At 35.6% G+C, this 21,967-nt stretch overlaps 1 protein-coding gene across 1 annotated transcript in view; it reads right to left on the reverse strand.

The window, feature by feature from the left end:
- The window catches only part of LOC101734651 (mucin-2), a 763,939-nt gene that overhangs the window by 309,283 nt on the left and 432,689 nt on the right, over positions 1-21,967 (reverse strand). Inside the window, exon 15 of the mRNA XM_031900600.1 lies at positions 214-339. Coding sequence (XP_031756460.1) covers positions 214-339 — 126 coding nt within the window. The remainder of the gene's footprint in view (positions 1-213; positions 340-21,967) is intronic.

Consider the following 21,967-nt stretch of genomic DNA (forward strand, 5'->3'; position numbering starts at 1 on the left):
AAAAGGATTTAAAAAAAAAAAAAAATTATAATTGTGGTCTAGTTTTTAATATTTTCTTGTACTAGGCCGCTATATAGTGCCGCATTATGACAAATATATGTACATAAAGATTAGATTATTTTTATTTCATAGATTTTTTGCCTCATCCCTGCTATTAGTATCTCAAAATTTTTCTCAGTGTTAATGTGTCTCTTGTTAGTAAGAAGAACTTACTTTGTGGTGTAGTCGTTTGTTCACATGATGTCTCAATTCGGGTTGTTTTCTTACAAGTCTCATCGCATACATGACTGTAGCATTTTCCATCTCTTTCTCTACTGTGACTTCTTGCTATTTCATCACCTGCAAGAAGAATTTATCTCTTTAGCTGCTCATCTTTGTTCATATAAGTTCTAAGTAGCTGCATTATTCTGTATAGCTATTGCAGGAAAGTACTGTTCCACTACATCTGCTATGAAAAGTAAATCTTGCCTCCACTCACAGGGATCACCTGTTAGGCATACTTAACTTTATTCACTGGGACTTTGTAATGTAACAGTATGTTAAGATTAATACATAGTATAGTTAGCCAGAAGGAGAAATGCAGTCAGTAATAGCTGCCTACAGTTTAGGTACAGGTTAGAGGAAAATTATCTAAATTAAACAGAAAAAATGCCCCTACCTGATTCACTACTTTACTACTATAGGCACAGGCATGCCACTACAAATGGTAGCACTGTAATGTAACAACAAACGCTTATTATTACAAAATATTAATTGTAATTGTTATCTTTCTCTCTCTCACACACTTGAATATTATAGTTTCTAGTTTTATATTTGACTGATTTCTTTTTATTTGAAGGAGATCTAATTCCAAAAAATTTAATTGGAATAAACTTACTTGGTGTGCTTCCCTGGGCATTTTTGCAAGATACACAAATTTTTTTGTTGCAAGCATTTGAGCCTTTGGCTCAACTGAGACTCAGCAAGTTAAAGGTTTATTGAATACAAGAAGCACATAAAAAGCACTTAGACAATTAAGATCACAAATACTCTGGGCTTTGAAAAATCTCTTGAGCTGAAAGCCTGCCCAGTAGAAAAACACTCTTAAACTGCTATTATCTTAGAAGCCACTTAAAATAGAAAGTAAAAGTAAAATGCAAAGGGAGTCATTCTGAGTAAGTTTCCACTAAAAATTCCAGAGTAAGTTTTCACAAATGGGGTAAAGATGCCCTTTGATGAACACATAGACATTCTAGTATTGATTGCTTCGCTTTACCTGGCATATACACTCTTCCCTCGTGATGACAGGCACATGTTGTGGTGGTTGGATGAGTTGTTGTTGCTGAAGAAATAAATTTAACATTGCTGAATAAATTAGAAATACATTTAACATTGCTAACATTGTTTTAAAGGGACACTGTATCATCATTTTCTTTTGCCCTTTGTAGCTCTCAAATGGTAATATTAATTAAATAATGCATACTTATTTTTCCCCCGACTTTTTAATCAGCTTGCAGTTTCATCTTGCATAACATGTAACTATATTTAAAATTGGCAGGCCACAAGTTTTCTCACCATGTTTTATATTTATATTTTATATTGAAGTCCAGAAACAACTTAGAAAAGTGTGATTGAAAAGTACAGTACAGTTGTAGTTTAACAACCCTTTAAGCAGTTTTAAGAATAATGCTGGTTTTTCCCCCACTTAAATGTATGCCCTTTTGCAAATTGAAGAACCAGAACCTTTAACATCTGGTTTTTTTTTTTAACTCTGTAGTCTTGTACCCACCCCAAAATTAGAAATATGCAATTGGCTTTGCTCTTTTTAATACAGATTTCCCTTTACATGTTATTAGTTATGTCAAATATGGTATTTTTATGCAAACAGAGTCACAAATTCATGGTACAGTGGTTAATAAAATGCAATTTCCAATCCCAGAAATAACTTATTGAGATTTCCTGCTTTGTAGTGTTTAGAGTTGGAAGGACCGCATGATCTCCCATTTTAATTATAGGACTAATAATACCAGATAATACCTTATAAGAAATTATGGAAGTTTGTAGAATGTGGCATAAATTGTCAAGATCTCAACTTTTTAAATGTTTTGCCTATTCATATTATGTAAAGAAAAATGTTTAATTCAAATATCATTTTGCATATTTTTTTAATGTATTAGTAAAGAACTTCCTCTTCTGCCAAAATATCACAGATATGTGGCATTTAAGGGGTAGTGCAGGTTAAAATATATTTTTTATGTTGAAGAGAGCAGTATTCTAAGACAAATTGCAATTACTCTTTTTTATTTTTTTCTATATTTCTAATGCATGGAAACTCAACTTTTATTGGGAATAATTAAACAGAAACAAGACAGCTGTTTTTAAGTCTTAGTATGCAATTTGCAACTTTAAAAACTCAATTTGAATGTAAATTTCATCTATTACAATATGGGTTGAATATCTTTGTTTCTTATATCTATATTTGCCACTAGAATTTTAATGCAGTCATCAATCAATCCTGCATATATAATTTGGGCAGAATGTTTTAAAACTGCAACACAACTTTAAAGGAACAGTAACACCAAAAAATAAAAGTGTATAAAAGTAACTAAAATATAATGTGCTGCTGCCCTGCACTGGTAAAAGTTGTGTGTTTACTTCAGAAAGTCTACTATAATTTATATAATAAGCTGCTATGTAGCCATGGGGGCAGCCATTCAAAGGAGAAAAGGCACAGGCACATAGCAGATAACAGATAAAACACTATTGTATTCTGCAGAACTTATCTGTTATCTGCTATGTAACCTGTGCCTTTTCTCCTTTTTTCCAGCTTGAATGGCTGCCCCCATGGCTACACAGCAGCTTATTATATAAACTATAGTAGTGTTACTGTAGCAAACACACCAGTTTTACCAGTGCAGGGCAACAGTGCATTATATTTTTATTACTTTAAAGCTCTTTCATTTTTTGGTGTTACTGTTCCTTTAAAAAAGATATACAAACCCCCCACTAATTTTATTAACTTTAATTAGTGAGAAAAATTATTTTTAGAATGTTACCATCATTTATATGACTGAATTAGGATGGCTCCTATGGACACTGCTCTTTTTTTCCTTTACTCAGTAATTTTTTATTTTACTCAGTATAAATTGCACAGAATCAGTCTTTGGGTGACATCTCTTTTTAAAGCAACACTGGAGGTTGTATATTGTATGAACACCAATGACTTTAAGTATTAATAATGATTTGAATACGGGCTGCTGCAGAATACGTTCTATTACATTCCTGAAAAAAATCAAGTTTCTTTACACTGGCACTACCATAATATATTAATATAATATCCCTGCTTACTTGTTCTTCATCTTAAACACAAAGTAGATATTAAAAAAGGATTTTTCTGTGCAACAATTATCGTGTGAGGTTTACTTTTTTAAATTTTATTGTAATAGATAGCAATATAGCAATGATTTATGATAAAATTATATATATAAAAACTAGATAATTTGAATGTAATAATTCATTTGTATCCCTGCTTTTAGTATTTCCCTCATTGTTAACTTTTCTCATCTGTAAGTGGTAAATACTTACTTGGTGGTTTAGTTGTTGTACACTGTTTTTTAATTGTTGTTTTCTCACAGCTGCTGTCACATACAAAACTATTACATTTTCCATCCCTTTCTCTACTGTGACTACTTGTTATTTCTTGACCTGCAAGAAGAAGTTCCCTGTTTAGTTGAATGTCCTTGTATACCAATTTTTGGTAAGTGCATTATTCTGTATTGCTATTCTATAACATTACTGTCCCACTGCCTTCCCTGCATCTACTGTTATAAATAAATCTTACCTGCAGTCAAGGGACTCATCTATTTATCCTACTGAACTTCATTCACTGGGAAAAGGGTGTGTTATGTTGCACTGTGTTCAGATTAATACATCCTTAAAATCTACTTGATATGCATATATAGTTAGACAGAATGAGAAATGCAGGCCAGTAACAGCTATAAAAATGCTGGTGCAGGTTGGAGAATAATTATCCAAGTTAAACAGAAACTTCACAGTACTTCACCACTTTATGGCTGTGGATAGGATAGGACATGCATGCCATTGGAAATGATGGTTTTGCTAGCAAGAGTTGAATCTTCAGCCTTCCTGCACTGCTAGTTCACATCATTCATAACCTCTTATATCTAATATATTTACACATACATACACACATATATATGTATACTATTGGTTTCACATTATTTGAGAAATGTGCATAAATTTTAGCATTTGTTGCTTTACCTGGCATATATACATTTCCATTGTGATAACAGGAACATCTTGTGGTGTGTGTTGTGGTTGGGGGGCTTGATGTAACAGATGTTGCTGTTAGAATAAAATTGAAATGATAAATAAATTAGAAATTGCTAACAAGATATGAAAATATGTTTAGTGCACAGTAAAAATATATTTCCCACATTTTAATAAAACTATATGAGGGGATTAAGTATTTTCCACTCTCAAATCCAGTCCATTTCCCTGTGTCCATTGTTTTAAAAGGCAATTGTTTCTTCACTTCCATTTTCTCTTTGTGTTTTTTCTAATGGCAATTTTAATAAGGGAATCTGTAATTAATTGTTTGTTTTGCCTTTTCTATGCTAACTTATTGATCAGCTTGCAATTAAGTCTTTCCTAACCTGTAACTGTCATTCAGGCTGGCTGGTCAGAACCTTTCTATCGAAGGAGCCTTGAGAAAGCAACAGATTGGTGTGGTCTAACATAACTGGTAGTGTTGGGTGAAATTTTTCGACAGTCATGGATTCACTATGAATTTCCGCATTTCGCCACTGGCGGATTGTTTAGTGACACGCGTGCAAAAACTTGCCATGCAGCAAAAACTTGTCAGTGGCGGCAAAAAACTCTTGTGCAAGTCAATTTTTTTAAGCACGTCAGTTTTGACACTTTTTAAGTCATTTCGCAAATTTTTTCAAAGGCTGCCAATTATTTGGCGAAATGGGACAGATTCACTCATCACTAATAAGTGGGGCTTTGGTTAGATGAATGTGGCAATAAATTGTAATCTTTATAGGAGGGACCATTAACTTGGTTTTCACAACCAATACAATAAAAAATGTTTGCTCCATTACACAAGTCTGAATGAAAGATCATGTAGGAAGTATCATCATCAGTAAAACTGCATAAAAATTTAAGTAGCCTAGGCCTAGGCTGTTTGAATAATCACGCCAGCTTCTACACTTCTAAACATGTCCGTGAATGGCTTTTGTTCTCATAGACTTCAATAAACATTGTTAGTCCACTGATATCTAAATTGAAGGCATCAGTATTGGTATAACTTGGTGGAGTGTTACCCACCCCACTTTTAAAATCTTTCAATTAAATCTGTGCTTTTCAGCATATATTTCACTGTGAATTTTCAGAGCTATGCCCAGTAGAGTATATGCATGACAGCAGATCCACAAATGCAAAAAATACTTATACATACTTATGCATCTATTGCTAATGTGGCAGGAATCGGAAAGAACCCAAATTATTTTCAGTTTCCTGATTATAAAATGTTAGAAATGTTTAATTCCAACAGGATTTTGTGCACCTCCAATTCTGACCATGTTTTGATATTTTCCCTCCACAAGACTCACCAGCACACCCTTGGCCTTCTAAACAATTCCTCTGGTGTTCAGTAGTGGGTGTATTGGCAATCCTCCCAGGATTAGCCAAGCAAGAAGAACTCTAACCAACACACACAATACTATTGCGGTAAATCATGCAACGTTTATAGCATATATTGCCCTACATGCAATACACTTTGCTTTTATAGCATAATGGGCACCTAAAATTGCAATAACTTCTATAATGACTTATATGTATAGTAAACAGGCTTTATAAAAATTTTAAGGATATTATCTGTATTAAATTAAACTTGAACAGCCAGTGTGTCAATAGACAAGACCTAAAAATTACACTATTTTCTGGGATTGATCATCGTTTATTCTATTTAGATGTTTCTACAACATAAATAGAGAAGTCCAAAAATCACTTCAACATTTTGTTTTAGGAATTGTCATAATATTATTCTTTTTGTCTTAATATTGCCATTTTGATGAAAATGTACTTGTTTATAAAGGTTTGGAGATAATGCAAGGCTAAACCCTACACACAGAGGATATATATTTTTTAAAATGTTTTTTGTTTAATTGCTAAATTTTTAGTTGTTTATTTCAAAAACTGTATCTCTTAGTAAGTTGTAATTACTTACTTGGTGGATGAGTTGTTGTTTCTGCAAAAATAAATATATGCATATTAGTGTTGGTTGGATAGATTTAACCACTAAATAGAAAGTAAACAAAAAATTCTGGTCTTTGTGGTGTAGGTTGGAGGGGAAAACTCCAGACAACAGGTTTGCACTGTATATCCTAATCTTTTTCCCTACTTAATATGTAGAGGTTATGATTAGAAAAATGTTTTAATCTATGTATTTAAAATTGTTTGCCCTTTTTTTTAGCTTTGGAAGGCTCAGTACCCCCCCTTAAAAAATTTTTTTTAATACATATCACTGTTGGTTTTCATATCATTATTGTGACAGTGTATGAACATTTCTTAATATCTATAGAGATCTTACCAGTTAAACAACGGGTGGCGGTTGTAATTATCTTTCCATTTTGACATTTACTATGAACACAGAGTTCGGGTGAAGTGTATGTAGAAATGATGGTATTTGTTGGTATTGGTGGGGTTGCATTATGATGCATGATGCAGCATGCTAACAAGAAGATAAAAGAAGTTAGAGAGATGACTTGGCAGCCATTGGTATTCTAAAAACAGTTATATTGGGTAAAATATGTTTTCAATTGAGTACGTGTATATAATTGCTAAGGAAATACATTAGGATCAGACTTTAAAGGGGAGTAAGGAAAACTATCTAGGCTGACTCAGAGGTAAAGCTGGAGAGCCCAACAGAGAGGTATAAATTATAAAAAAAAAAGATTGCTATCATCCTCTACCAGATACTGTTGAATTAAATATATCAACCTTTAGTCACTGGTTGGATTCTGGGTAATGCAGTTCAAAAAAGCTAAAGGACTTTGGATATAAATCATTAATACATAATATAAAACATGAAAAAATGGACAAGAACTGCTATCTAATTTTTTTATTTATGCATGTATTTTTGTCATATGTAGCTCCAATAGAAAAGGAAGGGACCAATTTATAAATGTTCATATTGTTTTCCTTAAAACACACTTTTTAACACAAAAAATTGTGTATTTAAATTATTACTCTGAACCATGAATTTTCAGAATTGAATAAGTATAAAAAAAAAGGAGAAACTTTAATACAAAAAGGTCATGTAGAAGTCAATACGAGCTGTCCTACGAGCTGTCCTATCTCACAAAAATTCTTAAATAAATGAAGATTTCTAGGTGTTGTTTTGATATTTGTTGCACAAACTTTTCATGTGTGCTTTTTTTAAACATATTTTTAAATAAATGCTGAGAAATTCATGCTTTTGAAAAAAGTAAATTTAGTTGTGGTAGAAACAACAAGGAAAATTATAGAAACGGGAATTTAAATAAATCTGCCCCGAATCATTCTAAAATATTAAGCTGTAAGCTTTCACTGAAGAGTAAGTTTAAACTTTATTAATGTTTTAAAAGTGTAATTGTTGAGGGATGAAAACAGTAATATTCAAAAAGGGTCTTAGGTCTTGCTGTGCAAACCATTAACCAATGCTGATCATTAGTGATGAGTGAAAATTTTCGCCAGGCATGGATTCACAGTGAATTTCTGCATTTCGCCAATGGGAAAAAAATAGCTGTGAAAAAATTGTGAGGTCAAAAAAATAATACGTGTAAAAAAGTTGTGCAATAGCCTTGTTTCGCTTGTTTTCGCAAATTTTTCAGCAAAGTGAAGTGGGACAGATTTGCTCATCACTACTGATCATTTCTGATTCACCACAATTGATGCTTTTTAAACTATTTTACAAAAAAGCCCATAAGGAATGCAAGTATTTTAGTACCTGGGTCAGTTGTACACAGCTTCTTTAGATCAGTACCACACTCACTGCGAGAGAAAAAAATTAAAAGCTGCTTTATAACATATAATATATATATTTATATACACATACAATAAACATATGAGATACAGAGGGTTGTTTTTTTTTTTTAAATAATCATGTCTCATCATGACCTGGCATTGATTTAATTTTTAGGTCTTAATTATTTAGTATGACGCCACCTGATGGTCAGGAAAGTATTGATGTCTCAAGTTGCTGGGAATCCCTCTGAATTTCCAAGTTGGTAAATATGCCCCTAGGTGTTTGATCAGCTTTGGAGCATCAATTACATTCCAATTGACTTGTCACTCATTGAATGTTACATAATGGGAAATCACCCCCTTTCATCTATATGACTCGTTAAAGGGAAATATGAAATAGTGCTTGCACCACTAGAAAAGAAAGTTCCTGTTGTGTTTTTGCAAGAAAACTAATTCTGACCCATGTCGATGAATAACTGACAAGATATCGCAACTATAGTAAACAGCATTTGATTCATCCATACACAGTTTTTAGTAGATGACCACATTTTATTACAATCTATATAATCAGTGTGAAAATAGCAAATGAACTATCTATTAAAAAAGGTTTTGTCATAAAAATCACATATGCAATATCAATTTCCATTTTTCCTGTTCTACATGTTTAAAAAAAAAGGGCATTTTACACCTATTAGTATTTAAGATTTAGAAGAAATTACTAGGAACAAGGTTTGAAATAATATTTCTTTAGACAATACAATGACTTAATTGTGCTTCCTATATCTTACATTATACTATTAACTTAAAAAACTGCCCCCCCAGGGACAATCAGAGAAACTGATACACCAAAAATACCATATGATTTATTTATCTCTCAAAAATGTATTTAATTGAAAATTATTTTGAAAGAAAATCCCATTATTTTTGACTAACAATGAGTACTGATCATTAATAAAACCTGATAAAAAATCAACAATCAATGATATGTTTTATAACAATTGATGTGATAAAGTGAAAACATATTTTATACTTTTATTCAAATCTTTCATTCTAAAAAAACATTAAAAATCACACAAGACATCATCTACATAATAAAAACAAACAAGTAATAAGTTATTATATTTTGAAGGATAACACTGTTTAGAAAATTGGGCAAACACGAATATATTTTATAATATAAATTAGAAACAAAGGTATACTGTGTCCACTAACATCTTGTATGCAGCGTACCAACATATTTTGTTGTAGAGCAGTTTGTTTTCTAACTTACCATCTCATACATTTGTCACCGCTAGGTATTGGCTCATGGATTCTATAAGATTTGCCATTGATTGAGCAGGTTTGACATGCTTCTTCCTTTGAATCTGAGTCTGCAATACAATACATTTGCAGGTCCTTGCCACACTCACTGAAAGAGAAAATGAAAAGCCAAACCAGCTGCATGAATGAACATAGAAATACAGAGAGAAATTTGACTTTGTAAATATTATTACACTGCAAAGGGCATGCAGAGGAAAAAGGGTTCTTATATAAAAATTATCATCTAAATGGACAGATTAATTGAACGATAGATAGATAGATAGATAGATAGATAGAGATTCTGATTTTATTCTAAAAAAACTGGATAGAAAATTGAGCAAACAAAAATATATTTCATGATATAAATTAGAAACAAAGGTATACTGTGTCCACTACCATCTTGTATGCAGCATGCCAACATATTTTTGTTGTACAGCAGTTTGTTTTCTTACTTACCAGCTCATACATATGTCATCACTAGGTATTGGCTCATGGATTCTATAAGATTTGCCATTGATTGTGCAGGATTGACATTTGTCTTCCCTTGAATCTGAGTCTCTAAAACAACGCATTTGCAGGTCCTCACTGCACACACTAAAAGAGAAAAATAAAAGGCAAAACAGCTTTATGAATGAACATAGTAAAAAAAGGAAGGTTTGGCTATGAGGCTATGCAGGGCATTCGCAAGGAAAATGGTTTTTATAGAACTCACATGTGCATGACAGTGGCAGGGTCTATTTAATTAGCCCCTTCCAACAACAGCAAGCTGTTGGGTGAAATTGGATACAGTTTGTTTATTAACAAATTTACTTAAATAAACAACCAATATATGATTGCTAACTTTGGCCAAGTGTAAGGACAATTTAAATGCTGAATCCAATATTTAATGAATAACTTTCCTGTAACTGCTGGTAACTGCTAAAGGCTCCAAATAATTATAACTAAGAGTAAGAGTCCTGTTCATTCCTTGGCATTAGTTTGCTCACTCTTCAAGGTAAAAAAAGATGCTCCATTCACTTCTTTCCTCTTTAAATAATCATGTCTTTACACTTTTTTAACTGGCTACCACAAAACAACAACAACCATAATTCCGATCTTTGAACTCATCTGTTTCCCTTTTACTTAACAATGTCATTGCCCTGTCATTTCCCAGCTCCTGGCTCACTTCCCATTGATATTTTTTATCATATTAAGGATAAAGACAATTTATGTTAATGAATCATCCCTTATTTTAATGGCCAATAAGCTACTATCTTTTTATAAATAATTGAAGGTAGATAGACAACCAAATAGATAGATGATAGATAGATAGACAGATAGATAGATAGATAGATAGACTTGTCTTTTTTTAAATGTTTTTTACAAAGAGACTAGTTACTTATGCAAAGAAAAATGCATCTATGAATATTAGTTTTAAACATAGATTTTTAATTTAAGGGTATACTGTGCCCACTAACATATTTTATACAATGTACCAACATAATTTGTTGTACAGCAGCTTTTGTCTTACTTACCATCTCATACATTTGTTATCACTAGGTATTGGCTCATGGATTCTATAAGATTTGCCATTAATTGTGCAGGATTCACATGTTTCTTCCCTTGAATCTGAGTCTCTAAAACAACGCTTTTCTAGGTCCTCACTGCACACACTAAAAGACAAAAAAAAGGCAAAAATGCTTTATCAATGAACACAGAAATACAAAGAGAAATTTGACTTCATAAAATGTTATAACACTGCACAGGGCATGCAGAGAGGAAGAGGATTTTCAAAGAAATTAGACCTGCATTATTATCTGAATAAATAGGTAAATAGAAATATAGATGAATAATTCTAATTTTTTTAAAACTATTGTTTTATAGAAGGGACCTGGTAGAAAATTGAGCAAACAGCATGTGATTCATGATAAAATGGTTTTAACTGTATACTGTGCCCACTAACATCTTGTATAGAATGCACTAACATATTTTGTTGTACAGCAGCTTTTTCCTTACTTACCATCTCATACATTTGTTATCACTAGGTATTGGCTCATGGATTCTATAAGATTTGCCATTGAGTGTGCAAACTCGACACTTTTCTTCCTTTGCATTTAAGTTTCTAAAACAACGCATTTGCAGGTCCACACCACACTCACTAAAATAAAAAAGTAAAGGCAAAACAGATTTATGAATGAACACAGTAAAACCAAAAACTTATTAAAAAATATTATGACACTGTACAGGGAATTCTCAGGGAAAAGGGTTTTCATAGAAATCACGCGTGCATGACAGGAGCAGCGTCTGTGACTGGGCCCTCCCGACAGCACCAAGCTTTGCCCCTTTTAATAAAGTTACACACTGGACTAAATAAAAAATCTTTGGGTAAAGACAGCCACAGCTTCTTAACATGAACTTCCATTAAACAACCAATATATGAATATTAACATTGGCAAAGTGTAAAGTGAATGTAAATGCTATATCCAGTATTTAACTGACATCTTTCCTGTAACCTCTGGTAACACTGAAGGCTGCAAACAATTATAACCATGAGCAAAAGGCCCAAAATAAAAACAATTGGTGTTAGTAAATCACTTGTTTTAAGGGTTAATAAGCTGCTTGCTAGTTCTTTTTCAAAAAATAAAAAGATAGGTAGATGGACAGATTAATAGACAGACAGGCAGATAGATGATAGATAGATAGATAGATAGATAGATAGATAGATAGACATCTCTTGTAAAAATGTTTTCAATGAAGAGAAGGATTAGTGAATTAAGCAAATAAGAATTTATTTAAAAAAATGTTAGAAACAATGGTTTTAATTTAAGAGTATACCATGCCATTAACATCTTGTATACAATGTGTCAACATATTTTGATGTACAGCAGCTTCTTTTCCTTACTTACCATCTCATACATTTGTCCTCACTAGGTATTGGCTCATGGATTCTATAAGATTTGCCATTGATTGAGCAGGTTTGACATGCTTCTTCCTTTGAATCTGAGTCTGCAAAACAATACATTTGCAGGTCCTTGCCACACTCACTGAAAGAGAAAATGAAAAGGCAAACCAGCTCCATGAATGAACGAACATAGAAATTTGACTTTGTAAATTTTATTACACTGCACAGGGCATGCAGAGGAAAAATAATTATTTTTAAAAAATCACACATGTATTGTTATCTAAATTGTTAGTTTAAATGTTTGATAGATAGATCGAGATTTAATTCCAAAAAGTCTTAATAGAAAATAGAACAAACAATAATATACTTCATAAAATCAATTAGAAACAAAGGTATACTGTGTCCACTAACATTTTCTACACAGCGTGCCAACATATTTTGTTGTACAGCAGCTTTTTTCTTACTTACCATCTCATACAATTGTTATCACTAGGTATTGGCTCATGGATTCTATAAGATTTGCCATTGTGTGTGCAGACTCGACATTTTTCTTCCTTTGCATCTAAGTTTCTAAAACAATGCATTTGCAAGTCCACACCACACTCACTAAAAGAAAAAAGAAAAGGCAAAACAGCTTTATGAACAAAGGGAGGTTGTTTTATATAGAAATCACACATGCATGACAGTGGCAGGGCCTATTTATTCCAACAGCAGCAAGCTATTGGGTGATATTGGACGCAGCTTGTTTATTAACAAATTTACATGAATAAACAACCAATATATGATTACTAACTTTGGCTAAGTGTAAGGCCAATCTAAATTCTGCATCCAATATTTAACTTACAGTATATCTTTCCTGTAACCTCTGGTAACTGCTGAAGGCACCAAACCATTAAAACCAAGAGTGAGGGGCCTGACTGTTGATTCCTTGGCATGGCTTTGCTCCATAACTATCTTTACTTCCACTGGGCCCCTTCCATTGCTTTAGCCCCAGGCCTGACTCCTGCCACACCCTGCAATTTAAACCCCTATCAGCAGTTCCTCCACCAGGTGCGCCCCTCCTGCTCTGATACTACACTAATACCAACCCTTGATTCATTAAACCTTTGCTGTGGGAAGGTCAAGCAGTCGCTCTTCAAAGTAAAAAAGGACTCTCCATTGACTTCCTTCCTCCTTCCTTCTCTTCACACTTTTTTACCTGGCTACCACAAAACTACAACAGCCATAATTTAGATCTTTAAACTCATACGGTTCCCTGTTATCTGGTAGTGTCATTGCCCTGTCATTTGCTAGCTCCTGGCTCACTTCCCATGGGGATTTTTTTTTATCATATGAATGATAAAGACAATTGATGTTAATAATTCATCCATTATTTTAATGGCCAATAAGCTACAATTTTTTTTTTAAATATTTGAAGATAGATAGACAATGAGATTGATTATTGGATAGATAGATAGATAGATAGATGATAGATTAATAGATAGACATGTCTTTTTTAAAAAAAAATTGTTTTTTTATGCAAAAAAGAATGTATCTATGAATATAAGATTTAAAGAAAGGTTTTTAAATTAATATATTATATTGTGCTCACTAACATCTTTTATACAATGTGCCAACATATTTTGTTGTACAGCAGCTTTTGTCTTACTTACCATCTCATACATTTGTTATCACTAGGTATTGGCTCATGGATTCTATAAGATTTGCCATTGATTATGCAGGATTGACATTTTTCTTCCCTTGAATCTGAGTCTCTAAAACAACGCTTTTCAAGGTTCTCACCACACTCACTATAAGAGAAAAAGAAAAGGCAAAACAGCTTTACAAATGAGCACAGAAATACATAGAGAAATTTGACTTCATAACATGTTATTACACTGCACAGGGCATGCAGAGAGAAGAGGATATTCAAAGAAATTAGACCTGCATTATCATCAAAATAAATAGATAGATAGAGAGACAGATAAATAGATGAATAATTCAAATTTTTTATTTAACTGTTGTTTTATAGAAGAGACTTGGTAGAAAATTGAGCAAACAGAATGTAATTCATGATAAAAGTTATAAACAATGGTTTTAATTTAAGGGTATACTGTGCCCACTAACATCCTATATAGAATGCACTAACATATTTTGTTGTACAGCAGCTTTTTTCTTACTTACCATCTCATACAATTGTTATCACTAGGTATTGGCGCATGGATTCTATAAGATTTGCCATTGAGTGTGCAGACTCGACATTTTAGTTCCTTTACATCTAAGTTTCTAGAACAACGCATTTGCCGGTCCACACCACACTCGCTAAAAAATTAAAACAATAATAAAAATCTTATGACATTGTACAGGGAAATCTCAGGGAAAAGGGTTTTCATAGGAATCACACGTGCATGACAGGAGCAGCATTTGTGACCTGGCTCTCCCGACAGCACCAAGCTTTGCCCCTTTTAATGTAAATCCTACATCCAACATTTAACTGAAAACTTTTCTGTAACCTCTGGTAACACTGAAGGCTGCAAACAATTATAACCATGAGAAATGGCCCATAATAAAAACAATTGGTTTTCGTAAAATACTTATTTTAAGGGTTAATAAGCTGATTGCTTATCCTTTTTAAAAAATAAGAGACAGGCAGATAGATAGATAAATAGATAGATGAAGAATTCTAATATTTTTCAAAGTATTGCTTTAAAGAAAAGACTGGGTAAAAAATTGAGCAAATGGCATGTAATTCATGATAAAAGTTATCAACAATTGTTTTAATTTAATGGTATTGTTATGCCTCCAGCACTGTTTTACTGTTTTATTGCACCACCTTGTGGTTTCTTAAGGTATATGTTGTGATTGCTTAAAAAAATGTCCTTTGCAGCCTACTGTACTTTACCATGTGACCATGGGTAATACAGGAAAAGGTTCAGTATAGCTGCAATCTTAGCAGTGCTTACAGTGCAATAGCAATCCTGCATAAATCCTACCCCATCCAGCCCTGTGGAAGCATCGTTGGTAGGTATCATCCATCCCTAGCCCCTAGGTTGATAATACAAGCATATATCTTCCATGTTTATATCTTAATTTGGGTTCATAATTGTTTATGTGTGGTTACATCATGGCACATATGTTCTTGGCCAGGCATCTAGGCCTTACCCCCACTCATCTTTTATATGTTTGTACATATATAAACCATAATGTTTTGTTTACTATACTTTATATAGATAGACATATTTTTCCAAAATGTTTTCTATGAAGAGAAGGAATAGTGAATTAAGCAAACAAGAATCTATTTCATAGTATATTATATATACAGTATATATATTAGAAAGAATGGTTTTAATTTAAGAGTATACTGAGCCACTAACATCTTGTATACAATGTGCCAATCTATTTTGCTGTACAGCAGCTTTTTTCTTACTTACCATCTCATACATTTGTCATCACTAGGTACTGGCTCATGGATTCTATAAGATTTGCCATTGATTGAGCAGGTTTGACATGCTTCTTCCTTTGAATCTGAGTCTGCAAAACAATACATTTGCAGGTCCTTGCCACACTCACTGAAAGAGAAAATGAAAGGCAAACCAGCTGCATGACTGAACATAGATATACAGAGAGAAATTTGACTTTGTAAATATTATTACACTGCACGGGCATGCAGAGGAAAAAGGGTTATTTTATAAAAAATCACACATGTATTATCATCTAAATTGAATGATAGATAGATTGATAGAGATTCTGATTTAATTCCATAAAGACAGGATAGAAAATTGAGCAAAGTATATATTTCATGATAGAAACAAAGGCATACTGTGTCCACTAACATCTTGTATGCAGCATGCCAACATATTTTGTTGTACAGCAGTTTGTTTTCTTACTTACCATCTCATACATTTGTCACTGCTAGGTATTGGCTCATGGATTCTATAAGATTTGCCATTGATTGTGCAAGATTGACATTTTTCTTTCCTTGGATCTGAGTCTCTAAAACAACGCATTTGCAGGTCTTCACTGCACACACTAAAAGTGAAAAAGAAAAGTCAGTCGGAGGGTGACTTTTTTGTTTGAGATGGCTTAAGATGAGCCCAGGGCCGGATTTCAAATCCGGTCGCGCCGAGGCCGCCCCCCCCTCCGCACACATGCGCGAACAAGCTCCCAAATCGCACATGCGCAAACATCTTTCTTCCCCCCCTTCTCCTGCCACAATTGCGCATGCGCGGGCATTTAAACTCCCATATGGAGCTGTGGGGAGAAGCCCCCCTTGCTCTGTATGGGAGTGAAAAGTAGAAACTTTGTTGTGGCGGGGCGGCATGCTGCCCCTAAATTTGTGCTGCCCTAGGCCCGGGCCTTTGTGGCCTCGCCACAAATCCGGGCCTGGATGGGCCATACATAGACTGACCTAAAGCTAATGTGAGACCTAGTGGATTCGCTGCTGGTGGAAAAAATTAACCTCCCAACTACCTCTTGCGGTTCCCACTGACTTCTAGGGATACTTCGCAAAAGTTTGGGTGGGAGTGTTTCTTTTTTTACCTTATAATGCTTAGGATGTAAAGGTATTCAAACATGGACATCTGTGAGGGGGTTCTTTATCCATTTGTGTTTGTGATCAGTTAGGGGTAGTTCACCTTTAAATTAACTTTTAATATAATGTAGACATTGATATTCTGAGACAATTTGCAGTTGGTCCTCTTTTATTTCTAATGGTTTTTTAGTTATTTAGCTTTTTGTTCAGCAGTTCTCCATTTGGTATTTAGCAGCTATCTGGTTGCTAGGAACTTATATACCCTAGCAACCAGGTAGTAGTTTAAACAAGAGATGGGAATATGAGTAGTTAAGGGGCCTGCATGGAAAAATAAGTAATAAAAAAATTACAGTAGTAATAGCAAAGCCCTACTTTTTGGCTGCCTAAGGAAGTTTCTTCCTTTAACCCCCCTGTTGTCTGTCCATCTACATATTCCAGCTCTTTCATGCTTTATAACTACTTTAAACACCTCTGTCCCCCGGTTACTGTCTGTATGCGGAGTGCACTTATTTTAAATCCTCTGCTCACATCTTCACCCTCTTTTTCCTACTGTTGCTGGCTGCAGGGGATGTCTCTCCAAACCCTGCTCAATACCTACTTATATTCGTCTTCGTCCTTCTGCTCCGATGCTTAAAGCCTGTTGTTCCTCTGCTGTTTCTAACCTTATTCAGGTTCCCACTCTTCCCTCTTCCTGCATTCCATTTTCTTGTGCCCTTCTTAATGTCCGTTACTTAACTAACACAGCTACGTTCATTCATGATCTGTTCTGCTCTAAATCATTTCATCTCCTCGCACTAACACAAACCTGGCTTTTGCAGAATGATACCCCCACTGAAGCAGCATTCTCTCATGGCGGTCTGTCTTTCTCCCACACCCCCGGACCACTGGATGCGGTGGGGGAGTTGGAGTTCTCCTCTCCTCCTGTTGTCGGTTTGCATCTATTCCTATTCCTCCAGCTTTTTCATTTAACTCATTTGAGTTGCATGCCCTTCAAATCTTCTATCCTCTCTCTGTACGGGTGGCTGTCGTTTACAGGCCCCCATCAGCCTCCTCCTCTGCTACCTTCCTTTCTGATTTTGAAACCTGGCTCTCTTTTTTCCACTGTACTGATGGCCTTGCATTCATCTTTGGGGATTTCAACTCCCCCATTGATGATCCCTCGCAACCCTGGCCCTCAATGTTTTCTCCGCCTAACCTCCTGCTTTGAACTCCAGCAGTGGACAAATGCTCCGACTCATAAGGATGGCCACTTTCTGGATTGTCTTTACTAAAAATCTGTCCCTTTCTGATTTTAACAGTGTCCCATTCCCCTTCTCTGACCATCACCTGGTTAAATTTTCTGTCTCTCACTCTCCTTCCCAACCTGCTCCTTCCCCCACTGTACTAACTCGAAATACACGTGATGTAGACCTCCCGGCCTTAGCTCACTCTTTCAGGTCCAGTCTCTCCTCCTTTAATGAGATGTCTGACCCTGATACCCTGGTTAGCGAGTACAACAGTATACTTGCCTCCACCATTGACTCATTTGCACCCCTTCAGCCTAAGCATACTCAGGCTCAAAACCCACACCCCTGGCTTAATGTGCACACCAAATTTTTACACTCCTGTGCGAGGTCTGCGGAGCGTATGTGGAGGAAATCCCGTACGCAAGTGGACTTTATCCATTATAAATTCCTATTGGCCTGCCTAAACTCTGCCTTGTTGAAGGCTAAACAAGAATACTACAATATCCCTATCAACAATAATAAATCCAACCCGCGACGCCTGTTTTCTATATTTAATACCCTTCTGCATCCCTCACAGACTCCATTACCTAACTTTATACACTCTCCCCAGGACTTTGCTGATTTCTTAATGAACAAAGTGGAGTCCATCCGCAATTAGATTCCCCCCTCTACTAATACAAACCAGCTCCTCCTTCCTCAGCCCCCTTCTGCATGTCTTAGCTCTTTTTCTCCCATAACTGTCTCTGAAGTCTCCCTTCTTCTATTGTTGGCTATGCTCACCACTTGATCTCTTGACCCTGTGCCTTCTTCTCTAATTAAACACTGTGCTGCTGAGCTTACTCCTGTTCTTACTCACATCTTCAACTCTTCTCTGACTTCTGGAAGTTCCCCCTCTTCATTCAAACAGGCCTGTATCAAGCCTATCCTTAAAAAGGCCATGCTCAACCCGTCCTGTCTCTCTAACTACCGCCCTGTCTTGCTTCTACCACGTGCCTCCGAAATCTTAGAGCATATTGTCTTCTCCTGTATTACTAACTTTCTTAATGCCCATAATTTATTGGACCTGCGCACTCTACTGAGACGGCCTTGTGTAGAGTTACAATTGATCTTCAGGTTGCCAATACCAAAGGTCACTTTTCTATACTAATCTTCCTTGATCTATTGGCTGCATTTGATACGGTTGACCACTCCCTCCTGATGCAAATTCTGCATTCGATTGGTATCCATAGTAAGCCTGCATCCTGGATCTCTTCTTACTTCTCTAACCATTCATTCTCCTATGCTAACAAAACCTCATCTCCAGTTCCTCTTAATGTGGGGGTACCCCAAGGCTCTGTACTTGGGCCATTGTTGTTCTCCCTCTACACACTGTGCTTGGGAGATCTTATCCATTCATTTGACTTTAAATATCATCTGTATGCTGATGATATCCAAATTTATTTTTCAACCCCTTCATTAACAGTTGAAACTTAGACTCAAATCTCTAACTGTCTCCTAGCTATCTCCAATTGGATAAACCAACACCACCTCAAGCTGAACCTAACAAAAACAGAACTAATGATCTTTCCGCCTAAGCCTGGTCCTACCCCCCCTTTACTATCTCTATTGATGGTGCCCTCATCAACACTGTTGATTCAGCGCATTGTTTGGGGGTGATCTTTGACTCCTTTCTCTCCTTCTCTGACCATATTAACACCACTGTAAAACCTGTCACTTTTTCTTACGCAATATTGCCAAAATCCATCCCTTTCTTTCTACTGCTAGGCTGCTCATGCATGCTCTCATTCTATCCCTAATTGACTACTGTAACCTGCTACTAACTGGCCTCCCTAACTCCCATATTTCCCCCCTACAGTCTATATTAAATACTGCTGCCAGAATACTCCTCCTCTCATCCAGGAGAGTTCAGGTCCTTGCATTGCTAAAGTCCTTATCGTGGCTTCCTATTAAACAAAGAATATCTTACAAACTCCTTCTCTTAACCTTCAAAGCCCTCCATTCCTCTGCTCCTCACTACATCTCTTCTCTTGTGTCTCCGTACGTTCCTGGTCGACTCCTCCGTTCCTCACAAAGCAACCGCTTGGTTGTGCCCCCCACTACTACTCCCACTACTACATTTGTAATGCCCTTCTGATTTCCTCCAGAAAGAATCCTCCCTCAGTCTTTTTAAAACTAAACTTAAAGACTACCTTTTGGAGCACTTGCACAGCATCTGATCTGGGAACTGGCACTTATATTATATTGTCACACACTCACACTGTGACATGCAGCACTTATATTTGCCTATTTGTGTCTGTAAGTTACCCTCCCTTATAGATTGTAAGCTCTATGGGGCAGGGACCTCCATCCTCTTATGTCTTTGACTCTTAACTTATTGCAACTGTATCTTATATTTATTTCTATTTATTGTCATACTTTGTATTTATCTATTATTATTTTAATAACCCCTTGTTTGTATTAATGTATTCTACTGTACAGCACTGCGTACATAAGTAGCGCTTTATAAATAAAGATATACATACATACAAACAATGAACCCCATTTGAAAGCTGGAAAGAGGCAGAAGTGAAAGGCAAACTATTCAAGAACAATAAAAAAAATTAATTAGGAAGACCAATTGTAAAGTTGCTAGGAATAGGCCATTTTATAACATACTAAAAGTTAACTTAAATGTGAACCACCCCTTTAGATGTGTTTTAGTTAGTTTTATAGAGAGAGAGGCAGTCGGTACTGACATCCCAGGCACATTATATACAGTGAGACACATTCTGTATTTACAAAAGAAGTACATTATATGCAGTGAGATGCAGTGGGTACGGATGCCAGATATTCAGGCCCTGTAACACTGGCACTGATACACAACATTGGCTCCACTGTAACTAACTAGAAATGAACAAAACAATAACAAAAGTTAAAAAAATAGTAAGTGCAAAAATCAACAAATATATAAAAGCACAATTAGCTTTTTCAGGGGGAAAGAGTTAACTTACCATCCATCTGTTAGGATAGGTGATAGGGATATTATAGATGTAAGGTCAGACAAAAAACAATTTAATTTCAGCTAGTAATTCAGCCTTTAGAACTGTGGGAGTGGGATGAAATCTGCAGCAAACGTTTGTTCTTAGGTAAAGTTTACAGTCTGCAGATTCTTCTTTTCAGTCTTCATTTCTGCACTGCCTTCAGTTTGTAATATCTCCCGAATCCTGTCTGCATCTGTGCCTTGATTGGTCAATTTTACTGTCTGTCAAGAAAGCTGTGCTCTGATTGGAGAATTCAGAAGAAGAAAGATCCAATCAGAGCACAGCAGAACTGGCTTGCAGGAATAGGAGAAGATTCCCAGGACAGTGCAGAAACGGAGTGAGTTTTTTTTTGTTTTTTAAGGTGCCAAGCAGGTTTGGGGAGTTTTAGCCTCCCTTAGCCTTATTGAAAATCTGCCTATGTGTGCAGTCTATCCACTCCTAGCACAGTCTCTTTAGGTGCCCTGAATAGACCACAACCATTTTATTCAGTTCAGTCCCTCCCCCAAGTGCTCTTAAATCCCCCAGGTAGTGCTACCTGCCTCAGAGTACCTTCCCCTTTGGAAAGGTGGCTGCACCCACAAAGAAGACAAGCGAGCAATACCTGTCCTCACCAGGGGAAACACACATAGATTCCACAGAGGACTTTGTAATCACCAGTAGCCCAGAAGATGTTTCTTTTTTGCAGTCTGAACTCACAACAATTGGCACTGGTTTCTCATTCTGGATCTCTTTTCCTAAAGCTGGCAAAACAACAGGGGCTCCCTTTATAAACTGCTGGTCCCGCCCCTGATTTTTGGCTCCAAACCTAGGCACGCCTTCTCTCTTCCAACAGTGTACTGGGGTATCCAGCCAATTGAGTTTCTCCCCAGTCTGTAGCTGGGATGGATGATGTTACAGACAGAGAAACAGGAGAAATAGTTCTCTGATCCCCTACACTAACTATGGAGTGTAAGGCCAATGTAAATGCTGCATCCAATATTTAATGAATAACTTACCTGTAACCTGTAATTTTAACCAAGAG

This window comes from Xenopus tropicalis, chromosome 4 (genome assembly GCF_000004195.4).
Source record: "Xenopus tropicalis strain Nigerian chromosome 4, UCB_Xtro_10.0, whole genome shotgun sequence".
NCBI classification, from domain to species: domain Eukaryota; kingdom Metazoa; phylum Chordata; class Amphibia; order Anura; family Pipidae; genus Xenopus; species Xenopus tropicalis.